Genomic DNA, 24,007 nt, shown 5'->3' with positions numbered 1-24,007 from the left:
TGTCTCGTTTCGCCTACTCAGAACCGCTTTATTATTTTACTATTTTACGCATAACGGTTTTGTTAAGCTGCAAGAGACGAAGGATAAGAGAAAAAAATTGGAAAAGCATTGGAGAAAAAAATAAAAGAAATTATCGAACGCGGATGTCCTACGGCTCGTATAAATAGAAACTTGATTAATTTATGATACAATATAGAGCACGAAGATTGCTTCGCTATATATTCTCGAGCATTGGGTTGAATCTGTGTCGCGGCGGTGGCAGAGAAATATGAAACGAGCGAAAACCGCGCTGAAATTCAAGGCTCTCTTATCTCCCCGAGCGCGAGTCAAGTTTTGTGTGTTGTGTTGGTTAACGACGACAAGCGGGATCTCGCACTCTCCGTGGTGAAGGCAGAAGTTTCGAGAAAAGGTCTATTAAGGTACCTTAGGCTCTGTCTCCTACCTAATTACTCGGAGCCACCTGACACTCGCCACTTCTACTTGACGCGTAAGAAGTTACATCTCGAGCCTCCGCGACTTTCCAGTACACTAATGATCAGCCCCCTCGAATATGATTCTGGGTACGAGTTGGCGAATTATGATGAAGGAAACTGATCCGAAAGCCCTGACAATGAGCAACAATCGGATGATCGTTGTTGCCGGTCAGACGTGAGTCATCGCGCAGGCCGCGTGGTCGAATCGTTGAAACCATCACGGTGCGATTGTAACTGTACGAACTATAAATCCACGTGAAAGTGCCTTCCATAGACGTCCATCTTCATTCTCCTTATACCTGCTCGTGACTGACTGACTGACCGGTTCAGGTCCCGAGGCTTCAGTCGCCGGGAGGGCGTGATGCGGACTCGCGGAGGATCCAGCGTACCGAGCTGTGACTATAACTATGTATGCAGGGTTGATATCTACCTGAAGAGGCTTCTCCTTGCCTCATCCGACTATCTTGAAAGCTAAAACAGAAAACTACAGGCCGGAGGACCGAGTGGAAAACGGAGAGCCGTGATGTGGAGTGAGAACTGAGAGATGAGGGAAAAAGAAGGGATCGAGGTGCGTAAGAGAGAGAGAGAAAAAGAGAGAGAGAGAGGAAGAGATTTATTAGACTCTGGAAGCCGGGCGCAGGACCCTAGAGAGTAAAGAATATACAAGCACATAATAAGATAGGATACAAAGATTAAAAATAAAAGCAGCAGAAAAGAAATGAAAACTAATCGTGAGACTGTAAAGGGGAAAATACGAGGTAACAAAACGAGATAACCTAGGTATACATACGTTAGACCGAGAGTGTATATGCGACGAGCAACCGCGTTACGAAGGGACTAATAATAATTGAGTTTCAAATAAACTTTTACATCCGAAAGGTAAAGGTATTTCAAAAGCTTTTGAAATTATTTAACGATAACTTACGTCGTCTTCGCTTCCGAGGGTGGAGAAGCATCGACGATGACGATGATGCTGACAATGAGCAAGAAGAGTAGTTCGGGAAAGGGGGGGAGGAAGGGCAGCACTGGATCAAAGGAAAAGGAAAAAGAGACCTCGTTTGCCTTCGTTCTCGTAGGTATAACGAAGCCCTGGATGCTTCAAAGAATCATGACGCGTGTCCGCGTAATCATGCGAGGCGAATGGTACCCATTGTTCAAGCCCATTACCCGGTGTGCCTTAGCGGCCCGTTTGCAGTCCTTACCTACATCGTCCGAGGAGTCCCGCTTCCGCAACGGTGTCGTGATATCTGTGCTCTGTGCCTGCATGCTCGTGCGAGTCGACTTTATCGACGCGATTTTATCACTCGAGAGAAACTACGTACATCAGGGCTGTTCAGTGATTCGACAATTTTGTTTTTGCTCTTCACGCATCTGAATTTAAAACCGCTTGGTGCCGGTGTAGAAATTCTGTTCATCCGGAACACTTCGATGCACTGTACTGAGAACTGACTCAGCTACTACTACTGTATACCATAAACGAGGAGTGAAAGCGCCGGCTGCAGTTGATTTTTCTCGCATTGAAGGGAAAACATAGTAAAACACGATCTGAACCTACATAATAAAAAATCCAAATCGCGTCGTTAGGTTCTTCTCTTTATATGTATACGCGACTTAACCTTTTCGTTCGCGGATTCAAACCGACCGTCTGTGATTGCTTTCCAACAGATTTCGGTCGCGGAAATGGTTCCTATTTCATTCGCGAATAGAACAGCCTGGACAATGCGGATAACGTGGAGAACTTGAACCAGCAGCTTTTTCAGCGGATATTCACAAAGCTTTGGTTGAATTAAAAAATAGAAGAAAGGAAAGAACTGGTCTCACTCTCTGGCCACCATCCAGTACCTGGTCTGAAGGTTCACAACGACGGCTAGATCTCTCCAGGAAGTTCTTACCGATGCTCAATTCTATGCCTTCATTTCCGGAGGCATGTTATAGGTACTGTGAGTCCAGCGTCATATAAGTTCCTCGGACGATGTTAACAATTTGGCAATTGTTTGAAAACGGAAATGTGGGAATATGAGCAAACTTGCCAAGGATTTTCCTCGATTGTCGCAACTCTTTGCGGTAAAACTTTTGTACACCAAAGATATACATGTATAGGGACTCACTCTTACGCGGTTATTCCGAGATATCAATTCCCCGATGATGTTTCTGAGAATTCAGAAACGTATACCGTCTTCTACTGGGAACATAATAGAATCCTGACCGAAAAATTCCAAGTATTTGCATTTTATAACAATATCTCGCTATACTTATGGTTTTGTGACAGTATGTCGCCATTCTTTGATTACATTAAAAATGGATTTGTCGACTGTGGTATACATATATATATTCAAGTCGGAGTATGAAACATAGTCAATGCTTGAATAAATACTTTCATATTTCGTTTTTAATTCGTCGACAGTTGGACAGCTAGACTCGAGAATATTCACAAATTTGATTAGAACCGTCCTGCTAGTTCATGCATGTAAAACGAGTACATATGGCGCACGAAATTTGCAGTGGCCTGACCGTATAATGACAATTTTATCACACTGATAAAATACATACGTTGACGAATAAACAGCCAATTCGCGTCCAGGAGTGAAAACTATAAATAAAATGCAGGTTAGATGATTTGCCGTAAAACTTAGCGCTCTAATGGTAATAATACCGTTGTGTACAGTGTGAGGGATGTACTCGGTCACGAGTAGCACCCCGATAATTACAATTCATCTGCAGAGAAAAGGCGACGTCGATTCGATTCTCGAATAATCTGATCCGGACGTCCGGACAATTTTTTTGAATACTAAAACCGATTGAATTCTACACCGCTATGCAAGGTAGATTTATAGCAGGCTACTCGTATAATCTACACATCCAGAAGACTTTTATAACCGGCGAGAAACCGCGTCAAAACGTATAAACCCGACTTACGTGTCAGGTTTTAATATTTCTACGGCTTTCTATATGGCCTTTCAGAAAATGGCCGGACTGTGGCTGGCGATCCTCGATGAAGATTCGAAGCCGGCCAACCCTATTTCAGTAAATTTTCTTTCCAAAGACGTTCGAAGGCGTAGCCGTAATAGGGCGACGGGGAAGAAAGGGGAGCGTCTCATAGTCAAAGATTTGTGTCAGATTCCCCGAGGGGGCTCCGGGTGGATTCGGGGCCCGTAATCAAACTGTCCGAGCAAATTTATGCGGTTGGGCCTTGCTTATAATAGTAGGTTTATCTCCTAACCAATTGCTACCAGCATTTGTGAGTCTCCCAGCTTGAGGCCAGTCCGCGAGTTACAACTCGCAGTCGGTAGCGCTCATCGGAGCCTTATGCCACTTCCATACCCCCACCCCCCTTACCGGCGTCCTCCCCGCTCCCGAGGAATAAGAAGTCACGACCAGTTTCATGCCCGGTCGACCAACTTTGAATATGATTTATGCTAATTCGGTAATTACAGTTTCGTCCCGTATATAAAAATGACCGGTGTCAATTTATGAGATACAATGTTTCCGTTTTTCTCTATTTGTCTTTTTACTCGCCTCCAACAGCGTATTCTTATTTCACATGTACGTGCATACGTATATATGTATGCTTATACGTATCGTATTATAAAGCCTTTAATTATATAGCTTAATGACGATTCTCTGTTTTATAGCGGTGGTTCGCAGTTCTGTTTGATTGTTTTTATTCTTTATATCTTGTTTTTCGTTTTCTCTCTTGCAAAGGAAAGACTGCAGCTTCCTGGTTAACGTATCGTGCAAACGCAACGTGATTTACAATGATCTTTGACAGACGGTTATATTCATTCGCTCTTTGAAGCATGAAGCTGAAGCTGAAGCTAGCAGCCAGAGATAGCAGCCACGTGTGTTGAAATTTTTGGAAATATAAAAAATACGATTCACTTTTATCCTCATAATTGTATGAAAATATCGGGGATTCAAGGTATTTCACAAAACTTTGATTTTCAGACTTCACTACCTTATTCGAATGAACGTTATACAACGTTTGGCTACCAACTCTGGCTGCCAGCTTCAGCGTCGTCTCTGAAGCGAATACGCAAAAGCAAACGAAGGTACTTATTTCACTTGACATTTGAGTGCGAGACTGGTTTGGCATTAGAATTCATGTGCAGCGAAACTTGCGAACTGATCGCGATCGAGATAATGTTGATATACAGGTATTGTGAGCATTTTAGATCTATGTGAAAAATAATCGTACATAAAGGTATTACGAGAGGCGTTTATCAGAGTGAGCCAGATGTGAGTTCAGTAGGTACTGAATTAAATACACATCGCAACATTTGTATAATCATTGCCTCAAGCCGTACGATCCGGTTTGGTTTGGATAACTGAGTGATATGAAAAAAACATGTTTTTCACTAGTTTATATAATTTCCAGTAATCACCAATTGTCACCTGAGTATGCTACTTTTTCAATTTGTTATCTTTTTTTTCCACCTTGACTCCATGCTGTCACGACACAGAATGAGTCACTAACACTGACGATGAGCCACGTGCCTCGATTAAAACAGCACATTTTCCACAAGTTTGACTCATCGCTTTGCAATATGTTGATATTAAAATGATACATTCGTCCAACCAGCCGTCAAATTAATATTTATACTACCGCTCCGTCAAACAGGCCACGATGTATATATATATATATATATAATTCTATATTTACAATTAGCATTGTAAATTAATACAGCCACCTGACCAACGGTGAATTCATATTTCTTTTTCAAGCTTTGTTTTCTCAGCCATCACTCTTCCATCGAGTCAATGCCGCATATTGCCAAACGACACGTGCGCCAAGCCTCACGTTTTGCGGGCACTCTCCTTTGCCACGCAATAAAAAAAGAAAAATTGATAAAAAAAAAAAAGGTAGTCTCGCGTTTAAAATTTAATTTAAAAATTTTCCTTTTCACCGCGTAAACTTTTTACATCCCATTTTTTTGCGGATCAAGTCGATACGGTTCGTGCTTACGGAGCTGAAACTTGTCGTTCGCTAATGCAACGGCAGACTGTTGCACGGGGTCTGTGTATTAATGTATTTCCACTGTATTTGAGAGAACAAAGAGTAAAAAATAATTGTAAAGGATAGTACTAGGACAGACAACGCTTTCCCGGTCAGTGAGACTAGCTCGAAAATCGAACACCGTAAAGAGCGAGACTTTCTCCGTCGTCGTAAAGGTAAGACGTGGCTGAAAATTCTCCACTGAATAATAACAGGATCACAATAAAATAGTATAAATCCCGTAAAGATCCCGAATGGGCATTGCCTGCAAGGAGTCGCTGAGGCCTCTCGTATAGTCTGTAGAAACGATCTTGGGTGCAGCACGAGCGATCCGGCTCCGCCTCTTATCTCGGATCTGTGTTGCGGTCCTCCGAGTCGGGCCCAATAAAAAAATAAAAGGAAGAAGAAGAACGGCCAAGAAAGGAACACGAGGAAAAAGAGAGAAAGAAAAGAGGGACAAGTTGAAAAAAAGCAAAGAAGAAGAAGAAGAAAGGATAAGAGAAGAAACGACGGAGAATAAAAAGAAGTGAAAAAAGCAGCTGCCCCGTAGCTACCGGGCATTGGCCCCCTTCCACACTGGATCCCCCTTCCCCCCCTCTCCCTCTGGACCCCTTCAACATCTTCTCGGTCCGCCCGTAGATCGTGAGCCCTCACAATCAGACCCGTGGGCCGAAGGCTGGAGGCCAGAGGCCGGGAGAACGAGGCTGGACCCAAACCTGGTACACAGATCTGGACGTCGAGTAAATAATTAACATTAACCACCGGATCCCCGACATGCAACAAAGTATCGGCTATTACTCGTGTCGTTCAAAAACAACGAGTTCAATTCCGTTCTAGGTCTTGCATGGGTAAAAAAGAAAAAAAAAAAAAAAAAAAAAAAAAAAAATAGAAGGCGGACGAACCAAACCGAACCGAACCGAACCGCACCGTGTTGAGTCTAAATTAGTACAGGCAATTTCATCTTTGTTCAGAGCAAGGCTCAATTATAGGTTCACTGTATGGTGTTTAGGTATATGGAACACGTGTAACAGCCTCGAGATAACTTCTCTCTGCACCAGCAGCAGCAGCAGTAAAGAAGCATATCCAGGCGAACGAAAACACAGATACGAATCGTAATTGGCGAGAGTGTGGAAGCCGAGCTGAGGAGAGGCGGGTCGGAATCGTACCGAGTTCGATGCGTGCGGTGATCGAACCTGAACCTACCAGCCTGCAACCTGGACGAGACGAGAGTGGAGATACGAGCTTAGGCTTCAATTCCAACTACTTTCGTTCTAAAGCGAGTCGAGCTTATAACGGCGCACGTGTGATGCTGACCTCAAACCTCTGCCTTCGTGAACCCTGCACGAGTGTCTCTACAAGGCACACCGTGAATACTCCATGCCAGGGTATTATTATAAGTTACAACACGGAGGGAGAGTGTATAAGATATCTGTTCTGTTCACCGTCGCATCAAGATTTCGATGTGAGTACCGGTTTGGCAACAGCCAGTTCCCCTTCACGCCGCGGCCGCCGAGATCAAGAGATGATATTTACTGGTTCAGCTTCCGTGACAACCTTTACCATCCCCATGTATCTTTTCTCAGCTTTGTGTTTAATCGCATTAGCTGACAAAGTATACGCTTTACGTGTGTAGACCTTATCGCGATACGTTTATGTCGATCTGTACGGGGATGTACCTATGTGTGGAATATACGGGTCAAGCAAGTGTTTCGCGATCAAGGCGAATCGAAATCTCGCCGGATGTGAGAACGCGGTAATTAAGGAAGTAGGGAAAAAATTATTAAGGAAAACTATTAACGTACGAAGTCGCGGTTTTAATCGGAGAATAATTTTGCGGGGAACCAGCGGATATCGTCGATCGTAGGAAATGTCACGGTCGAAGCGAATGACTCATCGTTCTTTTATACATTCGTCAGCGTGCGGTGCAGGACGTCAAAAAATCATTATACGTGCTTTCAGATCCTGATCATGAAGAAGGAAAAAGAAAGGAGGTGACTCGAGTCTGGTAGATTAGTCATTGACTAAAATTTGCCGAAAAGAATTAGCTGTGGCTATTTCTGTAGTTCGGGATGGTGAAAAGTTGTTTTTTCACGTATAGCGATCGACAGTTACGTCAAGTGATGCCAAGTTACGTAAAAATGAAGACTTGCTGTAGAGCACATCAACGCTTACATCACCGCGAAGCAAATAAAAAAAAACTGGCAAAAAGAGATCCAGATTTTCATCAAAATAATCGGATCTAGGATCGGAATATACATCGGACAGATCCGCGGGAGAGAGGGAGGATGGAAAAAAAGGAGGAATACCAAGAGTGAATACAGAGTCAAACGAGAGGTGGAACAGGAAAAAGGAATAAGAGCATGAAGAAGATGAAGTGGACGGAGAGTAAGAAGAGGGTAAAAACGAAGAACAAGAATAAAAAGCTGAGAGAAGAAGGAGAAGAGGAGGAGGAGGAGGAGGAGGAGGAGGAGGAGGAAGAGGAAGAGGAAGAGGAGGAAAAGAAACTGACGAAAAGGTAAAAGGAGAAGGGGTCCGCTGGCTCTGGGCTGGCGTAGTACTGCTTGCAGTACCATCGCCAACACCGCCACAAAATGGGCTGGGACGAGATGGGATGGGACGGGACGGAACAGGACGAAGTTGTTGTGATCCAAACCTGTTATGGCTGTCCGTGCACGTGGGCGTCTTGAACAAGGAGAGACGGAGGGCAAGAGAGAGAGGGAGCGATAGAGAGAAAGAGACCGGCTAATAACTGGTTTTACCGAAGACAAGACCGAGCCAGAGGCTGAAGGGTCAGAGTGGCGGAGAGGCAGAAGGATAGGAGGTTTCTAATGTTCTTCTTTTCACTACACGTCATGGCGAGCAGCAAAAAAATTGGAAGAAAAAAATTCTTGAAATTGGTCACCGCTCGGAGACATGAAATAACCGATATATATATGTAGCTGGACGGAGTGCGGATTGTGTTACGCACAAAACCTCAAGAGACGAATTTTTTCCGATCAAACTTGACCAAGGTCATGGCGAAGGAACCTCCTCATCAGGAGGCGATAGGCATACATATAATGTACAACACAAGCGCGACTCCTTTACGAATTATCATAAGTATATATTAATGTGATAAGATCTTTGTGTTTCTTACCCCGTTTCATTTTCTTTTCAAACATTCGAGTGAGGTTAACGCGCGAGAATCGAGTATCGCATAATCCCCTTCATCGAATCGGCAGCAGTGTAATTAATTTCACCCGGAGTTGGTAACGAGTGAAAATAATTGTTATCTGAAATATAAATCAAGTAAACGAGCGACAAAGTTGCCAGCGTACAGTCCGATTCGTAAGTTTCAAACTGCGAGTATCCCTTGATACGAGAAGCTTGAACGTAGCTCTGAACCAACGAAGATGCAAAAAGCTTCGCACTGTTTTCAAGCAAGATGCCCCCTTAAATCACTATATGATTCATCTTCCACGCGGACACGTGATTCAGTATGCATTAGAAAATCTTGATGAAAAATCTGAACTCTATATAAATTTGCGGCGACCATTTTATACGCCATTATGTTTCAGTTTTATCAATATTTATTGAAAGTTTGGTTGAAAACTTTTCTCCTAGCGCAAAGTTCTGCACAATTACTGCAGCAGCTCCAGTGAGTGAACGAAAAACTCCATAACTCTATGACGAATAATTCAACTTGCTTCGGCATCGGATTAAATATCGACGACGTTGACGTTTTTTCTCCAATTCGTCTATTCAGTGGTTACGTATACACCCAATGCAAATTGCGTACGCTGGGTGTTGGCAAGATTCTATTTCTGCTCCACGACGTTTCTGGCAAGTTCAACGTTTCATCTATAGAAAGAAAAGACCAAAGTATATAAATATAGGTATATCTATCTTCGTGTAGGGTATACTACTCGAGGGATATAAAAAAAGGAGAAAAAGGGAGCGAGGAAAAAAGGAAAAGACGGTGGTGGTTCACCGTTATTTTCAGGAAACCGCTTAACGTCGATTACAACGCGTAACCACACTGACGATTTTCTCTTCGTATAAAGGAAAATCTTCTCGCCATAATATTCACTCCGCTCGTTCCTGCAGGTCTGTAAGATTTGATTGGAAGCTTGGGGATGAGTGGTGCTCGTTGTTTTAAAACAAAATTGTTTTTTTCTTTTCCTCTTTTTCCTTCTTCCTCCAGCTCTGCTTCCGAGATGCTGCCGTGTAAAAGTGGGACTCCGAGGACAGAGAGCTCCCGTTTGAAGGCACAGAGCCTGTCCGCCCACTTCTCCTTCCCCCTATCACTCTCGGTCTTCCAAAATCGTTCAAGATTTATGCGATATCTTTTCATCTCCGAGGCTGAAGCGCGCGAACGGCATCGGTAAAAGCCAGCAGTGTATACCTACCCCGTATAACAAAACACGAGGTATTAATCAACCTCGCGACTCTTATTGTGTCAAACTCCACAAGTTTGAACACCCCTCGTATACATATATAAGTACTCTCGAAACGTGAATCGTGTGCAGGCAGGTACCCAGCATGTGTGTGCAGCCTGTACGTGCGCTGCAGAGTTCAAACCTGTCAGATAAATTATCTAATAACCGACTACCGACCGGTTCTCCGTGCCAAGATCTTTCTCGGGTAAACTAGTTTTCCGTAATGGCCGATACCCCATTGGTCGCTCGCCAGGCTCTCGCATCGGAGGATTGGCCCATTCCGCGAACCACCGAGGATCACCGAGCGGGCGGTGATCCAGCTCGTCGAACGAAACTCGAGTCGCGTTGAACTCCTTGAACCGGTTTACTCGAGAGTCTCCCGTGCTTAATGCATATGCTGTCCTACTCATGGACCGTTTCTTTTTCTCCGGTAAATCCAATAAATGAACGTCATCATTGTCTCTCTCTCTCTCTCTCTCTCTCTCTCCCTATCCTTGTATCTCCGTCTCTCTTTCTCTCACTCCCTATTAGTCGCCTGCCTCCGCTATCTCTGACTTAAATCATACCTCGTGTCCCTTCGTTCCTTACCTCACTCGCTCGCTCTTTCCCATACACCCAATCAACCTCGTGCCGCTGCACCCTCGCCGTCCCGTTTCTGGGACCCCAGACAGCCAGCCCGAATCAGACTCGTAAACACCGTGGCCATTTGTACGTGTGTAGCCACTGATGGCGAGGAAGGGAGATCCATCCACGGGTTCAGGTACAAGGGAGTGGAGCAGAGTCGAGGGCACCCGCAACACCGGGTCCACCTGTACCGTATACCTAGATATATACGAGTATTGTTGGTATACCTATGTGTATATCCATAAATAAATGCACAGCCTCTTCGCAACCCCCGGACGTGTTTGTTGTCGGTGTGAGATCTGCCTCCCAGTGGCGTGTTCTGGGTATGGCTCTACGATTTATACGCATGGATGTAGAGATTGTCTAGAAGCCGGTTCGGCCGCCTCTATACACGGTGTCCGCAAGGAAACCTCCTATCACTCTAGACACAAGCTCTGCAGTTATCTCGTTGAAATTAGCACGAGTCGAAGTACGGAGGGAATGGGACTACACATCGAACTACAGCTGGTATGATGCGACCGAAAAGTTTGGAAAGTTTAAAAAGTTGGATGTATATGGTCATTTCGCTGTTCTTGATGAGAATTCTTCTCAACGTTGATCGAGACTGTGTTAGACAATATTTATTTCACTTGTTTAACGAAATTTGCAATTTAGTTATTTTTCGAGAGAATCAACGGATCTTCATCCCAAAAAGTCAATTAATTTATTGAAAGTCACCTTTTTCATCACACCTTGTATAGCGGAGCCTCGTATATAGGAAGTTTGGCCTTTTCAGTGAGCTGCGTGAAATACTGTAGTGCGAAGAGCCTTACGCATAACCGCGAGTATCAAGACGGTGTGTAGAATCAACTATTTTGTATTATTCTGTTTGTTTTCTCCTTCCGTCATCCTCCTCCTTTTGACTGTTTACCAGTTATAACCATGCGAAATATGGGGCTGTGAGATAACATACCTATTGTATTAGGTATGGTAAGTATCGCGACGGTGAATAGCGCCCCATCACTCAGGTACGCAGGTGACTGTGAGATGGTGGGAATTTTGCTATCTCGATGGTGATACCCGTATCTGCAAAATATGTCGTAAACAAGTGGAAATTAATTGTCCATTCAAGGCTCATTCAAATTTCGCGAATGAATAAATATCCTTTCGCGATGCCGTTCAGCGATTAATCTCCGTTTATACTACATAAGCGAGACTGTAATATCCCTTCTGCTCTATCGCGTCGCGTAGCGACGATATAACTGAAGAAAAAAAAAAGAAACTAGAGCCCTTTTTTGATTTGCTAATCTCAACTCTGTGCTAATTTTTTCCACGTGAGATATCACCCGATATCGGTTCGTTGACTGTTTATTGAGTCACCGTTCGCGGGTCGTTGCCCGGATTTCGAATCATTCCCAAATAGAAGTAACCGCAACGTCGAAGGACAGTTTTTTTACCAAGGACCCTGCAAGTCTCGTCGTTTAAATAAATTATCGCAATAAAAATTTGCCCGCCATATCCGTGAACATTAGCTAATCATTCCAAAATTAAATACAAAATGTCAAGGATCTTTTGTCACGTGAAGGAAAAGTGAATCCACATGTATACCTACCTATACGGCTTAAGGCACATATACACATACATATAAAAACCGTGATTGTTACTGAAACTCGAAGTACACCCACGTGTTTGGATGATCGAGTCAACGCGTCAACTCGATTCTGATTCCACCTCGCTCTGTCGACTGAAGTGTGTATAAATTCACATCCGGCGAGAGTTCATCGCACCTATAAGATAAGCGCTTTCCGTATTATGCCTGAAATCCAAGTTCCACAGACTCAAATCTGCATTTGAATTGAATTTGAAATGAGGAACAGCGGTCTATATTCCCAGAATGGGGCCGCGATCTCGAAGGTAGAAATTTTTGACTATTCTATTAAACGTATCTACATATATATATATATACACACACACACACTCACACACGTATACACACGCGCGTACATATATAGTGACTGTGTATGTACGCGAAGCGACGATGTGCCGGTGGGATACCCCCTCCGTGATAACTAACAACAAGTCAACGACCAGCGATCAAGCCTTCTAGCGGAATCAACTTTCGACGATCTGATATGTTTTCTGACGCCATTGGCGTACTCGCCGATGCAGACTGACGTCAATTTGCTTTAGCTTTCCATACGTATCGTACTTTATTATAGCCATACAGGTATTATCGAGGGGATATTCACTTGCACAAATCGCTAACCAATTTGGAAAGCAATCGCTTTAAAATCGGTTGAAATCAGTTAAAATCACGTGAAATTATTGCAATCGCATGTCCCCCGATTTATGAGTGAATACCTCCTCTACTCCGGGTGTTATAATTATTCCTAGGTGATCGCGACAGCGAGAAATGTTTGAGTGGTGAATCGAAATGTGATGTCGAACGAGGTGCAAATCTTAAATTTCTTGTTGAGAAAACGCGCTTGGTTAACGCCAGGACGTAGAAAAATTGAAAATAAAACCGCCTCAAAAGGGTCGTGATAATTTATATTTTGACGTCTTGCGAGCACTTAAGACACACGCACGGACACACATTTCATGTACAACGTACACGCGAACACCTTAGCGCTGATACGTTGCCCGGAAATATATGTTGTGAAATATTTCGTCGTTTCACAAGTCCCACTTCCTGGCTTATTGTTAGCAAGTATTTTTGGTGATTCAGCTCTAGGTGGTGTACGTGCAGCGCAACGGCTTACAAGACATCGCTTGTATGTAGGCCGTGAAATCAATGTAAGGCTTATCATCAGCAATGCTAATTTAAAATAAAACCGGAAAGTAGGGTGCAATTAGAAACGTGTATGTAAGTATATTATATTCAGATTTGAATGTTTTTTATATACGATGATAATTAAACCGGGGAATAGGAGCCATTACTTGAAAAAAAAACGCACCTGCAACACGATTACTATTGCACATTATCCTGCCTATGAATATAAAAAGAACTTCTCACATCTTGAATAACAACGAGGAAAACGAGGAGCTTTTACTCCGCTATGGTTTCACGGTCAAGAATACATGACGCATGAAACAATTAAGATGCATTTTACGATAAAGTGGGTAGCGGCTCGGCAAACATCGTCGAGGAATAAAAAACGTCCCATTTGCACTCGGGGTTAACTGAAATATTCAGTATTTCTTTGAACGACAAGTTGAATTCCGTAAAGCTCGAGCTTCATTCAGTTTTAGAGTTGTATGCAAGTATAAAATTTCAAACTGTTCTCACACCCACGCTTCCATGTCAAGTTGTAACGAATTCAGAAGATATAAATAAAGGAAAGAAAAAGAAAAACATCACATCGTTGGAGAAAGACCAGCTATAAAAATTTCATGTAAATTGCACAACCGCGTTCGACGAACTGTAGGAAAATACATACACAACCTATATCTCCACACATTTTCTCTCAAATTCAATATCAGACTTACATATCTATAAAACACAATACTGACAGTTCGTACAATGGTCGGTTTTTTCTACCAAATTTTTTCCAATTCGACCAACTTCTGTGAAGGTTACGTGACGTGAATTTGACAGCTGACAGCACCCAAACTTCGTAAGGAGCTTGATCGCGAGACAATTTTTTACATCACTAAACACTTTTAATTAGGGTGCTATACGACTTACACTATTGGACTGTAAAATAGGTTCACAGTACGGGACGCTCTCAATCGAACCGTATTATTTCATCGGAGGTATAACGATATTTTTATAGCGTAAGTGGCCTCGCTAGTATTACGGGCAACTTTCAATTCCGTGCAATATCATCGTATACAAATAGGACCGTTATTGAATCACAAACGTACGATGTAAACGTGATCAGTTAATTAATCACTTTATTATAGCACTTTTATAATTTTATGTTTCAGATTGAATACGGAGTGCGTTATCGTCCCTCAGCAAGGTGAAAAATCTCAGGGGAAGAAGAAGGGTAAACAGTAAAGTGGAAGGCAATAACTGCTGCATATATAAGGACCAAATACTGGAAACTGAGGTAAATCAATCGTACTTACAACGTACGTTTTTTCTAAGACAGACAACGTAATAGTCCCAGCATTCGTTGCCGTACCTTTACAATCAATATCGTAAATAACATCAGCTTTGTTATTGGATTAAAAAGGCATTGACTTGTGAGAGTAGAGCAATTCGTTGTATCTTGGAATCTTTTAGAAGCTCGTAAAGATCGACGATCGTAGATTCTAACCGTTTCGATCAACTTTGCTCGAAGGTTGTTGAATTCTATTCATCGCTTATTGCACTGTCAATTGGAAGCAAGAGTCATTTGTCTCTTGTTCATTGTGCCAAGTGTTTTCTTACAAACGTATCAATCAACCTTTTGTAAGGTATCTCTTTCCATTCTTGTTTCTCCGAACTATTAGAATTGAATCGATTATTCTTATTTACCAAAGTCTCTTTATCGCACATGACCGACTGGAAGTATGAAACGAAATAGTCTCGCACAACTTTTATAACTCAACTATATTATTGTCGATGCAATAATCCAGTGCTGCGAAAATTTCACCGTTTTGCGAAAATGTCTCAGCTCTCTATCAAAACACCAGAGCTCGCAATTTGCACCGCAGCACGTAACGCAACCTCGACTGGCGGAAACGCGAAATTAAAAGTGAATTTGAATGAATAATTTATGCGAACCCTGTTACAGCGGCGCTTCGGTTTACAGCCAGCCTGCACTGTACCTGCCTATCCTACTACATTCCATCCGATATATACCTGCCGCGCTTTACAATAACTATATGACATCTGCATAGCTTTAGACGTGAATATTTAATGTGTTATATACCTACGCTGCTCGTATCTACAGGGTGTTCCATTATAAATTGTTGGCTTGTCTTTATTTTCATGTTCTTACTAGATATCGAAATCTGATCGAAAATTATTTCTACAAATTTCCAAATTATGAAGGTATCTAAAGTGAAGGTAAAAAGTTTTTCGAACACATTCACGGAGGAACTAAAATTTTTTCGGAACATGCATACTGCCCTACATAAAATGAAGAATTTTAGCAAACTCTCTTCTTAGGAATATAGTTGAAATTAGCGTTATAAACGATAAAAAAGAATGCTTATTTCGGTAATTTGAAAACTTTTATACCGGAACCAGTGTTGTAATGTCGCGAAATGTAAACATTAAAACGACCGCCCTGTATATAACACGTTTACGTGGCACTTTTACTACTCCACCTGCATAAGTTTGGGAAAATTTGTAAGTAACACGTTTTTGGGACGGTCACCTTTGTTGAATTTTTTTTTACTTTCGACGATTCCTCAACCCCAGCTGTGGACACCTTGCTTGTCCATGGTTGAATTTCAACCTGGAAGCGTGATGAAATCGCATGTGCTTCTGCATTCAATTACCCGCTTTACAGTGTACCTGCTTCACTCTGTCTGCCGGACTGTCTGAGACCGGCTGTCTATCCGCCCTGCTGTCTACCTCGATGTTGCAAGTTTATGTGTAAACAGATAAAAATTTCGTGATAATAAATTGGAAAAAATTGATAATCAAGGTAGACCGATCTCGAGATTAGATGAGTGTAAACTCAGTGTGTGTGTGTACCTATAAAGCACGAGGGGGATCGGGCGATAAGGTCTATTTATATTTCCGCTACACTTTATAATGGTCTCTTTTAATGATTTCAGGGAAAAAATAACTTTCGAATATCGAGAATAATGCTGTGCGATGACGGAGACGTGTTTTATTGTTAAAATACCGGTTCACACCTGCACAGAAGAGATATTTTTCTAGCGAAGGCGTATGATCGATTAAATTTATCTCTATACAGACCTTGTTTACGATCTTGGCATGTGGAATTTACACTGAACGAGAAACGTCTGAAATCGCCTTGAAGTATTCGCAGCATGGAAAAACAACAAGATGACAAAATTAATCGTCGTATAAGTTTGTTTTTCGTATTCAATATAGGTATTATGTATGAGATAACAACTTGTTATCGGGAAGCTTCGAAATTCATATGTTCAAACGAATAAACCATTCCAAGTAAGCTCAGATTGCATTACTGGATATTAAATAAAAGTGAAATCCCAAATTAGTTCACGTGATTTTTTCCGGACGCGAGGGTTTAAGGATTAGCAGGATTCGACGGTCCCTCATAAACGAAGGGATTCGGGTTTGCAATATTAGCGATATTGCGGATTTAGGTATTCAGAGTGATTTACTCCAGCACCGTGGACCTTTTACCCGCGGGTAAACCCAGTACAATATTGACTTGGGAACATTTGCATGTCCGTATTTGGTACTGTAGGTATCGATTTCTCGTCATGAAGCATCGGAGCGTTTTCGGGTACACGTACAAAATAACGTAGGTATACACGGCGTGACGAACGACTGTAGGATTAGCGATAAATTGACATCAGTTGAAACCGTGCGGTTGTCACAGTCCCTCGAAATTTCGATTCCTACGTCTCTCGACGAGGATCGATCTCTTGACGATTAAGAAACACCGAGGGTTGCCTCAATCTCGGAGTTGACTGAGTGCTTTCCATAATTTGCATGTCATTCGGTATCCTCTTCGACAGCCATCGATCGCCGCCGTCCAGGCTGATAATTTGCCGATGTTTCTGAAAAGAATCATTTTACCATTCGAGAATCTTTCTCAATCTAACATTGTAACCAGACACCGAGTTTGATTTCGTATGTAGAACACTGCAAGATAATTTATACGTGAAAACCGTAACGATATCAAGGCCTATTCCAGTCGATTAATTTATTCGTTCTACGTGATACAGAGGAAAGAAAAATACCGAAATACAAGTCACATTCGGCTAATTTATTGCGAGTTGATTAGAGCAAATTTGTTCACGAGACTTTGTTTCTCTTCGAAGGTAACGGCATATTTGACTTCTATATAAATAAACCTAATTTTTCGCGTAAGACAGCCGAATTTACAACCGCATTTGCAGTTGAGTATATCGAGTGGCCTGCCTAAACGAGTCGCAGGTACAACCGTCACCAACGTTACAATTTGATGTAACGCCCGGATACGTAATGAAAGATGAAAAAGGAATCAATCAAAAACCACCGAACAGTTTTTTGTTCAAAAATAAAACCGATCAATGTTGTTGGAAAAATGTTATTGCCGGTAGTTACGTGGTACGGGTATATACATCATATATGTCTAATGTATATACCCCGCGTGATATACTATACCCATACTGATACGACCTTCTAGCTTTAACGCGTCGATGTCGTTTTTTTCTTCATCATGGTTTTTATTTAATTTTCTCTTTTTACCTAACCCTTGTTCTTTTTTCCCATTATTTTATACTCTGCTGGAGATAAGTAGTTAATAAGTTTCTATTGTTTCTTATCGTGGTTTGAGCAACGTCACGCCATGTCCCTTCTCTGGCCGTGTCGCTGGTCCCTCCTCCTCCTCCTCCTCCCCCCCCCCCCCTTTTCGCCCTCCACCACCTCGTACTCTCGCCACTTTAGGCAGCACAGTGTGCGTGCGTGTCTGTGAGTAGAGTATGCGGTGGAGGTACATACCTATACTGTACGTAATTTCAGGCACCGCAGAAACTCGGAGGGCCTACACAATGCATGTCTCTACACTCGCTCGACAGAAACTCCGGAATCGGAGGCGAGTCACGAATGACTCGTGCATGGCGTGGTGGGCAGGCACACATTATACATCGTGTATTTACCTGCTATGATAATAATTATACGCATAACGCGCGTTTCGTGCAGACTTTTTTTTACATTTCTTCCATCTTTCTCTTCTACATATTCCCTTTCTCGCCGTCTTCATCCGTGCATGCGTCATCGTACCGGGGTCCAGATTTTTTTTCGACTTTGGGCCCCGCGCACGCTGCTACGAACGAACAACTCATCCGGAAACTATACTCGTAGCTCTCGAAACGAGCGGTGAGTGATTCCTAAGAGTGAGTGTAATAGTCGAAAACAGTGACATTTCACTCTGTCGGTATAGACCGAATATAGCGTCCCGTTAAACCTATAATAAAGTCAAAACGGAAACGGAACAGAACACTGCCCTTTCTTGCTGTACTCTATTATAACGTCTTTTGCGCTCTACGAGCCTTTCCCGACAGGTACCTACCTATACCTACAAGCTTTCGAATTTTAACCCACAAGCCGATTAGGGTTCAGTTTTAACAACCGCGGGAGAGTCGACGGAGCGTCTCGCGAATCGGCAACGGAGTCGCTGACTCATTCGGTTGTTTGCGTAACGCAAATACACTTACCTGTGCATATGCCTGTCGCGCTTGCGTATGTTTGTGTGTGTGTGTGTGTATGTATCTATGCCTATGTACCCAGTCATACGTATCTATACATACGTGGCTTATACATGATATATTCTACACATCCTGCGGTTCTGTACATAAAAAAAGCAGCGCGCGCTCGCGATCTTATATTATACCTACACCTTCCTACCCCCCCGGCCTATACGTACTCTATACCTATGTATCGTAAAACAGTAGTCACTTTCAAACGTACATGAACGAATAATTATAACTCACCGCTTTGCGATTCTAGAAGCATCGCGCGACACCGAATAATACACGAATATGTTTGGTAATACACCAAGTGTTCGTTGTTTTCGTTAATTTTTCAAGATTCCATATCATTATCTACGCATATTTGTCCCGAATTTGTGCCCATTTTTTATCGTGCTTTCACATTAAATTCTCCGATACTTGCCCAGGCATTTATGGACCTATATAGATAAGTATATATTTGCATTATAAAATATACAAATATGACACTGCATCTGCAACAGCAGTTAAGAATCGTAGGTGCAATTTTTCGAAATTTAACATCCATACGACTGCACGACTACATTCACTCGTCGTTATTTTCACTTCTGCAATCGAGGTAACGTATAACGTACGCGTATCTGAATAAAGAGTGATAATTTTCACGCTGTTATAACAGGTATAGGAACCCGCTGTATTTCGCAGTACCTATTATACCTACACTATGCCTGTATAGGTATAGGTACAAGGTATAAGAGAGGCAGAGCGCAAGCACGCTGCAGCATCTGGTAGCGAGCGTTGACTGCCTGTCCCTGACCCACATCTCCGAGCTTACCCTTCTAGGTATACCTACGTACAATATCGCGGTGATCCTCTATCCTCTATCCTCTATCGGCTATGCTCCATGCTCCATGCTCCATGCTCCATGCTCCACCGGTGTAACACAAGCGAATGCTAAGTGCGCGAGGCTGCGCTATGGCGAGCCGTAAGTACCAATACCGTAAGTAACGTCTAATGTAAGTATCCCAGGGACAAGGCTTCGTGCAGCAGGCGTGCTCGGGTCGTACGTACGTCGGTTGCTTGTCTTTCCATTATATTACACGAGCTTATAACTAAGTGAGTGAGAACGGGGGCTGTTATCCAAGGCCTCCTCCTCCCTCCCTCTCGTTTCTTTACCTTTATCGCCCGTCCTCGCTCGGCCCTTCCTAGATACGTTGTACCTACCTGTTCGCATCCTTGCCGATCACCGGAATTAATCACGAATAATTATAATTAACGACAACAGGGGTGTGGAAGAAGCGCCGAAAGGAGGTTTATTGTTTCTATATAAGAGACTCCTCTAAGTGCCAGTCTTTTATTCTTTTTTACTATTTCACTATTGCAATTTACCTATGTATAATAGCTCAGGCAGCGATGTGTATAGGTATGTAAAAGTTATACTCACGCAGCTATGTATTCATACATGTGTAATATTTATTATAGTTTCGCAAGGCGAAGAAGTACGTTGACTACAATAGGTGTATATATGTGTATAGGTATAGTATATAGTCGAAAGGCCGCGTTATCATCTTTACACATTTATTATCGTGTTTGTCGATAACTATCGTACCCTGCAAGATTGTTGAGAAAACATTAGCTCGTCGTGAGCACGTACACGTATTATTGTGTACCTATAGTAAGCCTGTTCGAGTGTTGAATGTTAATAATAAAATTCAATATAACTAAAACAAAGATTGAAAAAAAAAAGAAGAAGAAGAAGAAGAAGAAAAAAAGGAAAAGAAATTGAAAGATAAAACAACAAAAATATAAGCAATACGTTGCTTCGAAGTTTACTGAATGCCGTGTGTTATTCTTTACCAAGATATCACGCGAGGGTTTCGAACAAATTTACGGTCGATTACAAACGGCTGGTGTAGCGATCTTTACTGACGCGTTTACACAGCACGTACGTATAATGCACGTATATCGCAATGTTCGTACGTGAGCAAACGAACCGAAATATCTGGGGTCTAAGAATAGTTATACCTTTGTACTGAGTACTTGCTTGTCGCAAGTTTATTTATTCGAGTGTTATTGTAGTACCAACAATCATCGGTGTCTGTACGATGTTTGGCAACTTCAACGAAATTTATTATCGTTTTATTTATCGGATGTCCAAAAATTTTCCACCCTATAATCATACTTCACGCTTCGGATATAGTATATCTATTGTATTGCTCTGCAAACTATCCCAATTTTCGACGCATGCACGTGTGGAAATTAATTTGTAGGCCCAATTTCGGGCGTTTGTATTTAGTCAATGTCGATTCATAAAGTTTTTTTTCATTTGGCTTCATACGTATCTTTAAAATTCGCTCAATAACAGCTCCAATATTAGGCAAAGTTTGACAGCTCATATGGGACGAAATTAAAAATGCGGGACAAGCAATACAGGTCCAATGCCGACAACCAAAGTTGGGCCTATTATAATATAACTAATATTAGCCCAAGTTTGACAGCGAGCAAACGTCGAGTCAAAGAATTGTCGCAGCAAAGAATAATGTGTAAAAAAGCGAATATACTTTGAATCGAAATGCTCCTGTTGAAGTCTGACGACTGACTGTTTGTTGATCGAGTAACCGTACAATTGAGAAGAAACGATTGAACATTTGATGAAAACTGAATACCATATCGGCATCAGCCGTGCTAGGGTACACAAAGGATGCGAACACAACTTCGTTACGTTATTAATAATTATACCCGCAGTGATTTTTTTCGTGTCATAATTGATGGAGAAAATTCGACCTTACAAACAGCCTCTTGTACGACTTGATGGCTGTGATTAATAATAATTAATCTATCAAGATTTATTCGTACAAAAGAAGTTAGATTAGAACTGTTTATTGAAACGATGTTTCATCCTCAAAGGATAAACATCTAACGATGTAAAACGTCCGCGGTTGGCCCACGCTTTGAAATAAAAAAAAAACCACATTTTATAACTCAGATGAGAAACTCCCAGTCCTTTATACTCTTTACTCTTTCGTATAATTGTGCATATATAGATCGTAGATATCATTCACTGTTCCTTCTGTTAACGCGTAATCATCATTTACCTGCCCAAAATCATGACCGTAATCTTGAGCGTTACAAAGACCCCGTTTCTTCGAATCGTGAGTGCGTAGCCTTACCGCTTTCAAGTTTTCTTTAACATTAATTAAGGGTACGGCTACAGGAAGAACAACCTAAATTAATCTTGACATTCATTTTACATTATTATAACCCTGCGGGTCTTAAAAACTGTCTATTTTTTTAATGCACAGACTTCAATTAACCACTGTAACATACTCTACGAAGTCTACATCTAAGTATAATAATATTGTAATATTGAATCAGTGCCACAAGGGTGAGGAACAAGTAAATTCACGAACACGGTTCTGAATTAAGTTAAAGATATTAATATTCCGGTTAAGAATTGAGATTCGATTTATTTCCCCTACGTTACCTCCGTCCATTACTTTATATACAAATTTTCATCAACTTATCCACGAAATTTATATATCGTTATACCTATACACAATTCACAGTCCGATACATCATAAAAAGAAATATAAAAATACAGATTTTATGTAAATCAAGCTTCTCGGCATGAAGCTTACGTTGTTTCAAATATTTATTCTAGCTTTTTGTTATTCTGAACGTTCAGAAAAATCACAAATATTTAATCGAATAAGGAACAACGGTCTAAACAAAAAATTCATTTCTGCATTATCTCATCATTAAATATAGGATGAAATCAAAATTTCACCAGGATATCCGGAGATGACTGCAAGTAAAAGTTGATAACATATAAGGACGGAGTAGTTTTGTAATCGCAAATTACACAGTTAAACAGAGAGAGGTATTGACGAACGAAAGTTCCGATTACAAGGAACCATCGGTTCCTGCCTTACCCATTTACGCGATTAATTTGTAATTAGGTATTGCCTTCCATGTCATCACTCCATTGTTGTTTTCGCATATCATGACAATCAGGTCATTTCTCTAGGATGTAGTTCCCATTTTTTAACGACCGTATCGTTAGTAGTAAAACGCGGACACGCGTGTGTCACTTTGACTAATTGTATTGCAAACGTATAAAAGTTGCCGCAGAGCTCTGGAAATTAAACATTAATTGCATGAATCAGTTGAAGCGAAAATAGGGTGAATATTTTCCACGCTCTATAAGCAGAAATCCGTCATTTCATAAAATATTTTTTCCCGTCTCTCTAACGGTAGCAACGACCTGTACGAATTCACCCGGAAACGCCATAGATTTTGTCGCCTTGATTGCGAGTGCAGAGCGCATAAATCGGCGAAAAAATTAAAACATGACCCACAAAGACCACAAAATAGGAAAGCAACTGTTGCGCTTACCGCACCTTGCGCGATTCGCTGATAACGATTTTGATCTTCGTGCAGGAGCTTCACGCTATGTACGCATATGATATACATTACGTTATACATATACCGTATATTAATACACGAAACCACTCGTGGAAGAGCTGTAGAAAATGAAAGAGAAAGACATCATCAAAAGATAAGTAATATGTGTACAAAAGTAAAAAATCCAAAATGCTCTACTCGTGACGTCATTCAAACGTCAGAGCTATACAGTAGACCGTATAATACGTGAAATCACGTACGTACATACATACATAGTTTTGAGATATTCTTGGCGGACCCGCGGACCTGTTTTCGTGACAGTCACTCCATCAATCACTCAGCAAAGATATAATTAATGATTTCTGATTAAAAGTTGAAAACAGAGTTTTTATCTCGACAATTACCTCACCGATTCAAAGTGCTGCACGTGCCTTTATACATCGATACTTCGTGTATGCGAAGATGCCGTCATGTTCGCAAAATTTGCATGTACGTATACATACTCGTACATATGGCAGTCAGGGCCATTATATGCCTAGTGCACGATGTATAGAATGAACGGCTGCTCATAGTGGTGAAAAAAATTTTCTCATTTTTTCTAAGCGAAAGGCCTCCTTCCGCGACGCTTCGTATCCACCCGATATTATTATACGCAATCCTACGCAAATTTCGACCACCAATAATCCTCGCGCTAACGACTCTACGCCATAATTCGCAGGCATCTATGACCGTAAGCACTGGGCTTGGGTTTTGCGAAATCAAAACGAGAATGCCACGAACTTGCAGGTATTGCACGCTTCAACGCA

The 24,007-nt window shown here is 41.7% G+C and overlaps 1 protein-coding gene across 2 annotated transcripts in view; it reads left to right on the top strand.

Annotated features, from left to right (window-relative positions):
* The window catches only part of LOC124416651, a 95,703-nt gene extending 79,148 nt beyond the window's left edge, over positions 1-16,555 (top strand). Inside the window, exons 4-5 of one of the 2 annotated variants that reach the window (XR_006930794.1) lie at positions 14,418-14,891; positions 16,206-16,555. Coding sequence is in view for 1 of the 2 variants with exons in the window: in XM_046897908.1 (XP_046753864.1) it covers positions 14,418-14,490 (73 nt within the window). In the remaining variant the exon portion in view is untranslated. Of the gene's footprint in view, positions 1-14,417; positions 15,016-16,205 lie in introns of those variants that run through there. The other variant, XM_046897908.1, reaches the window with a different exon arrangement.
* Positions 16,556-24,007: the final 7,452 nt, after the last annotated feature.

Source organism: Diprion similis, chromosome 2, assembly GCF_021155765.1.
Source record: "Diprion similis isolate iyDipSimi1 chromosome 2, iyDipSimi1.1, whole genome shotgun sequence".
NCBI lineage: Eukaryota > Metazoa > Arthropoda > Insecta > Hymenoptera > Diprionidae > Diprion > Diprion similis.
This window is presented reverse-complemented; position numbering and strand designations above follow the sequence as displayed.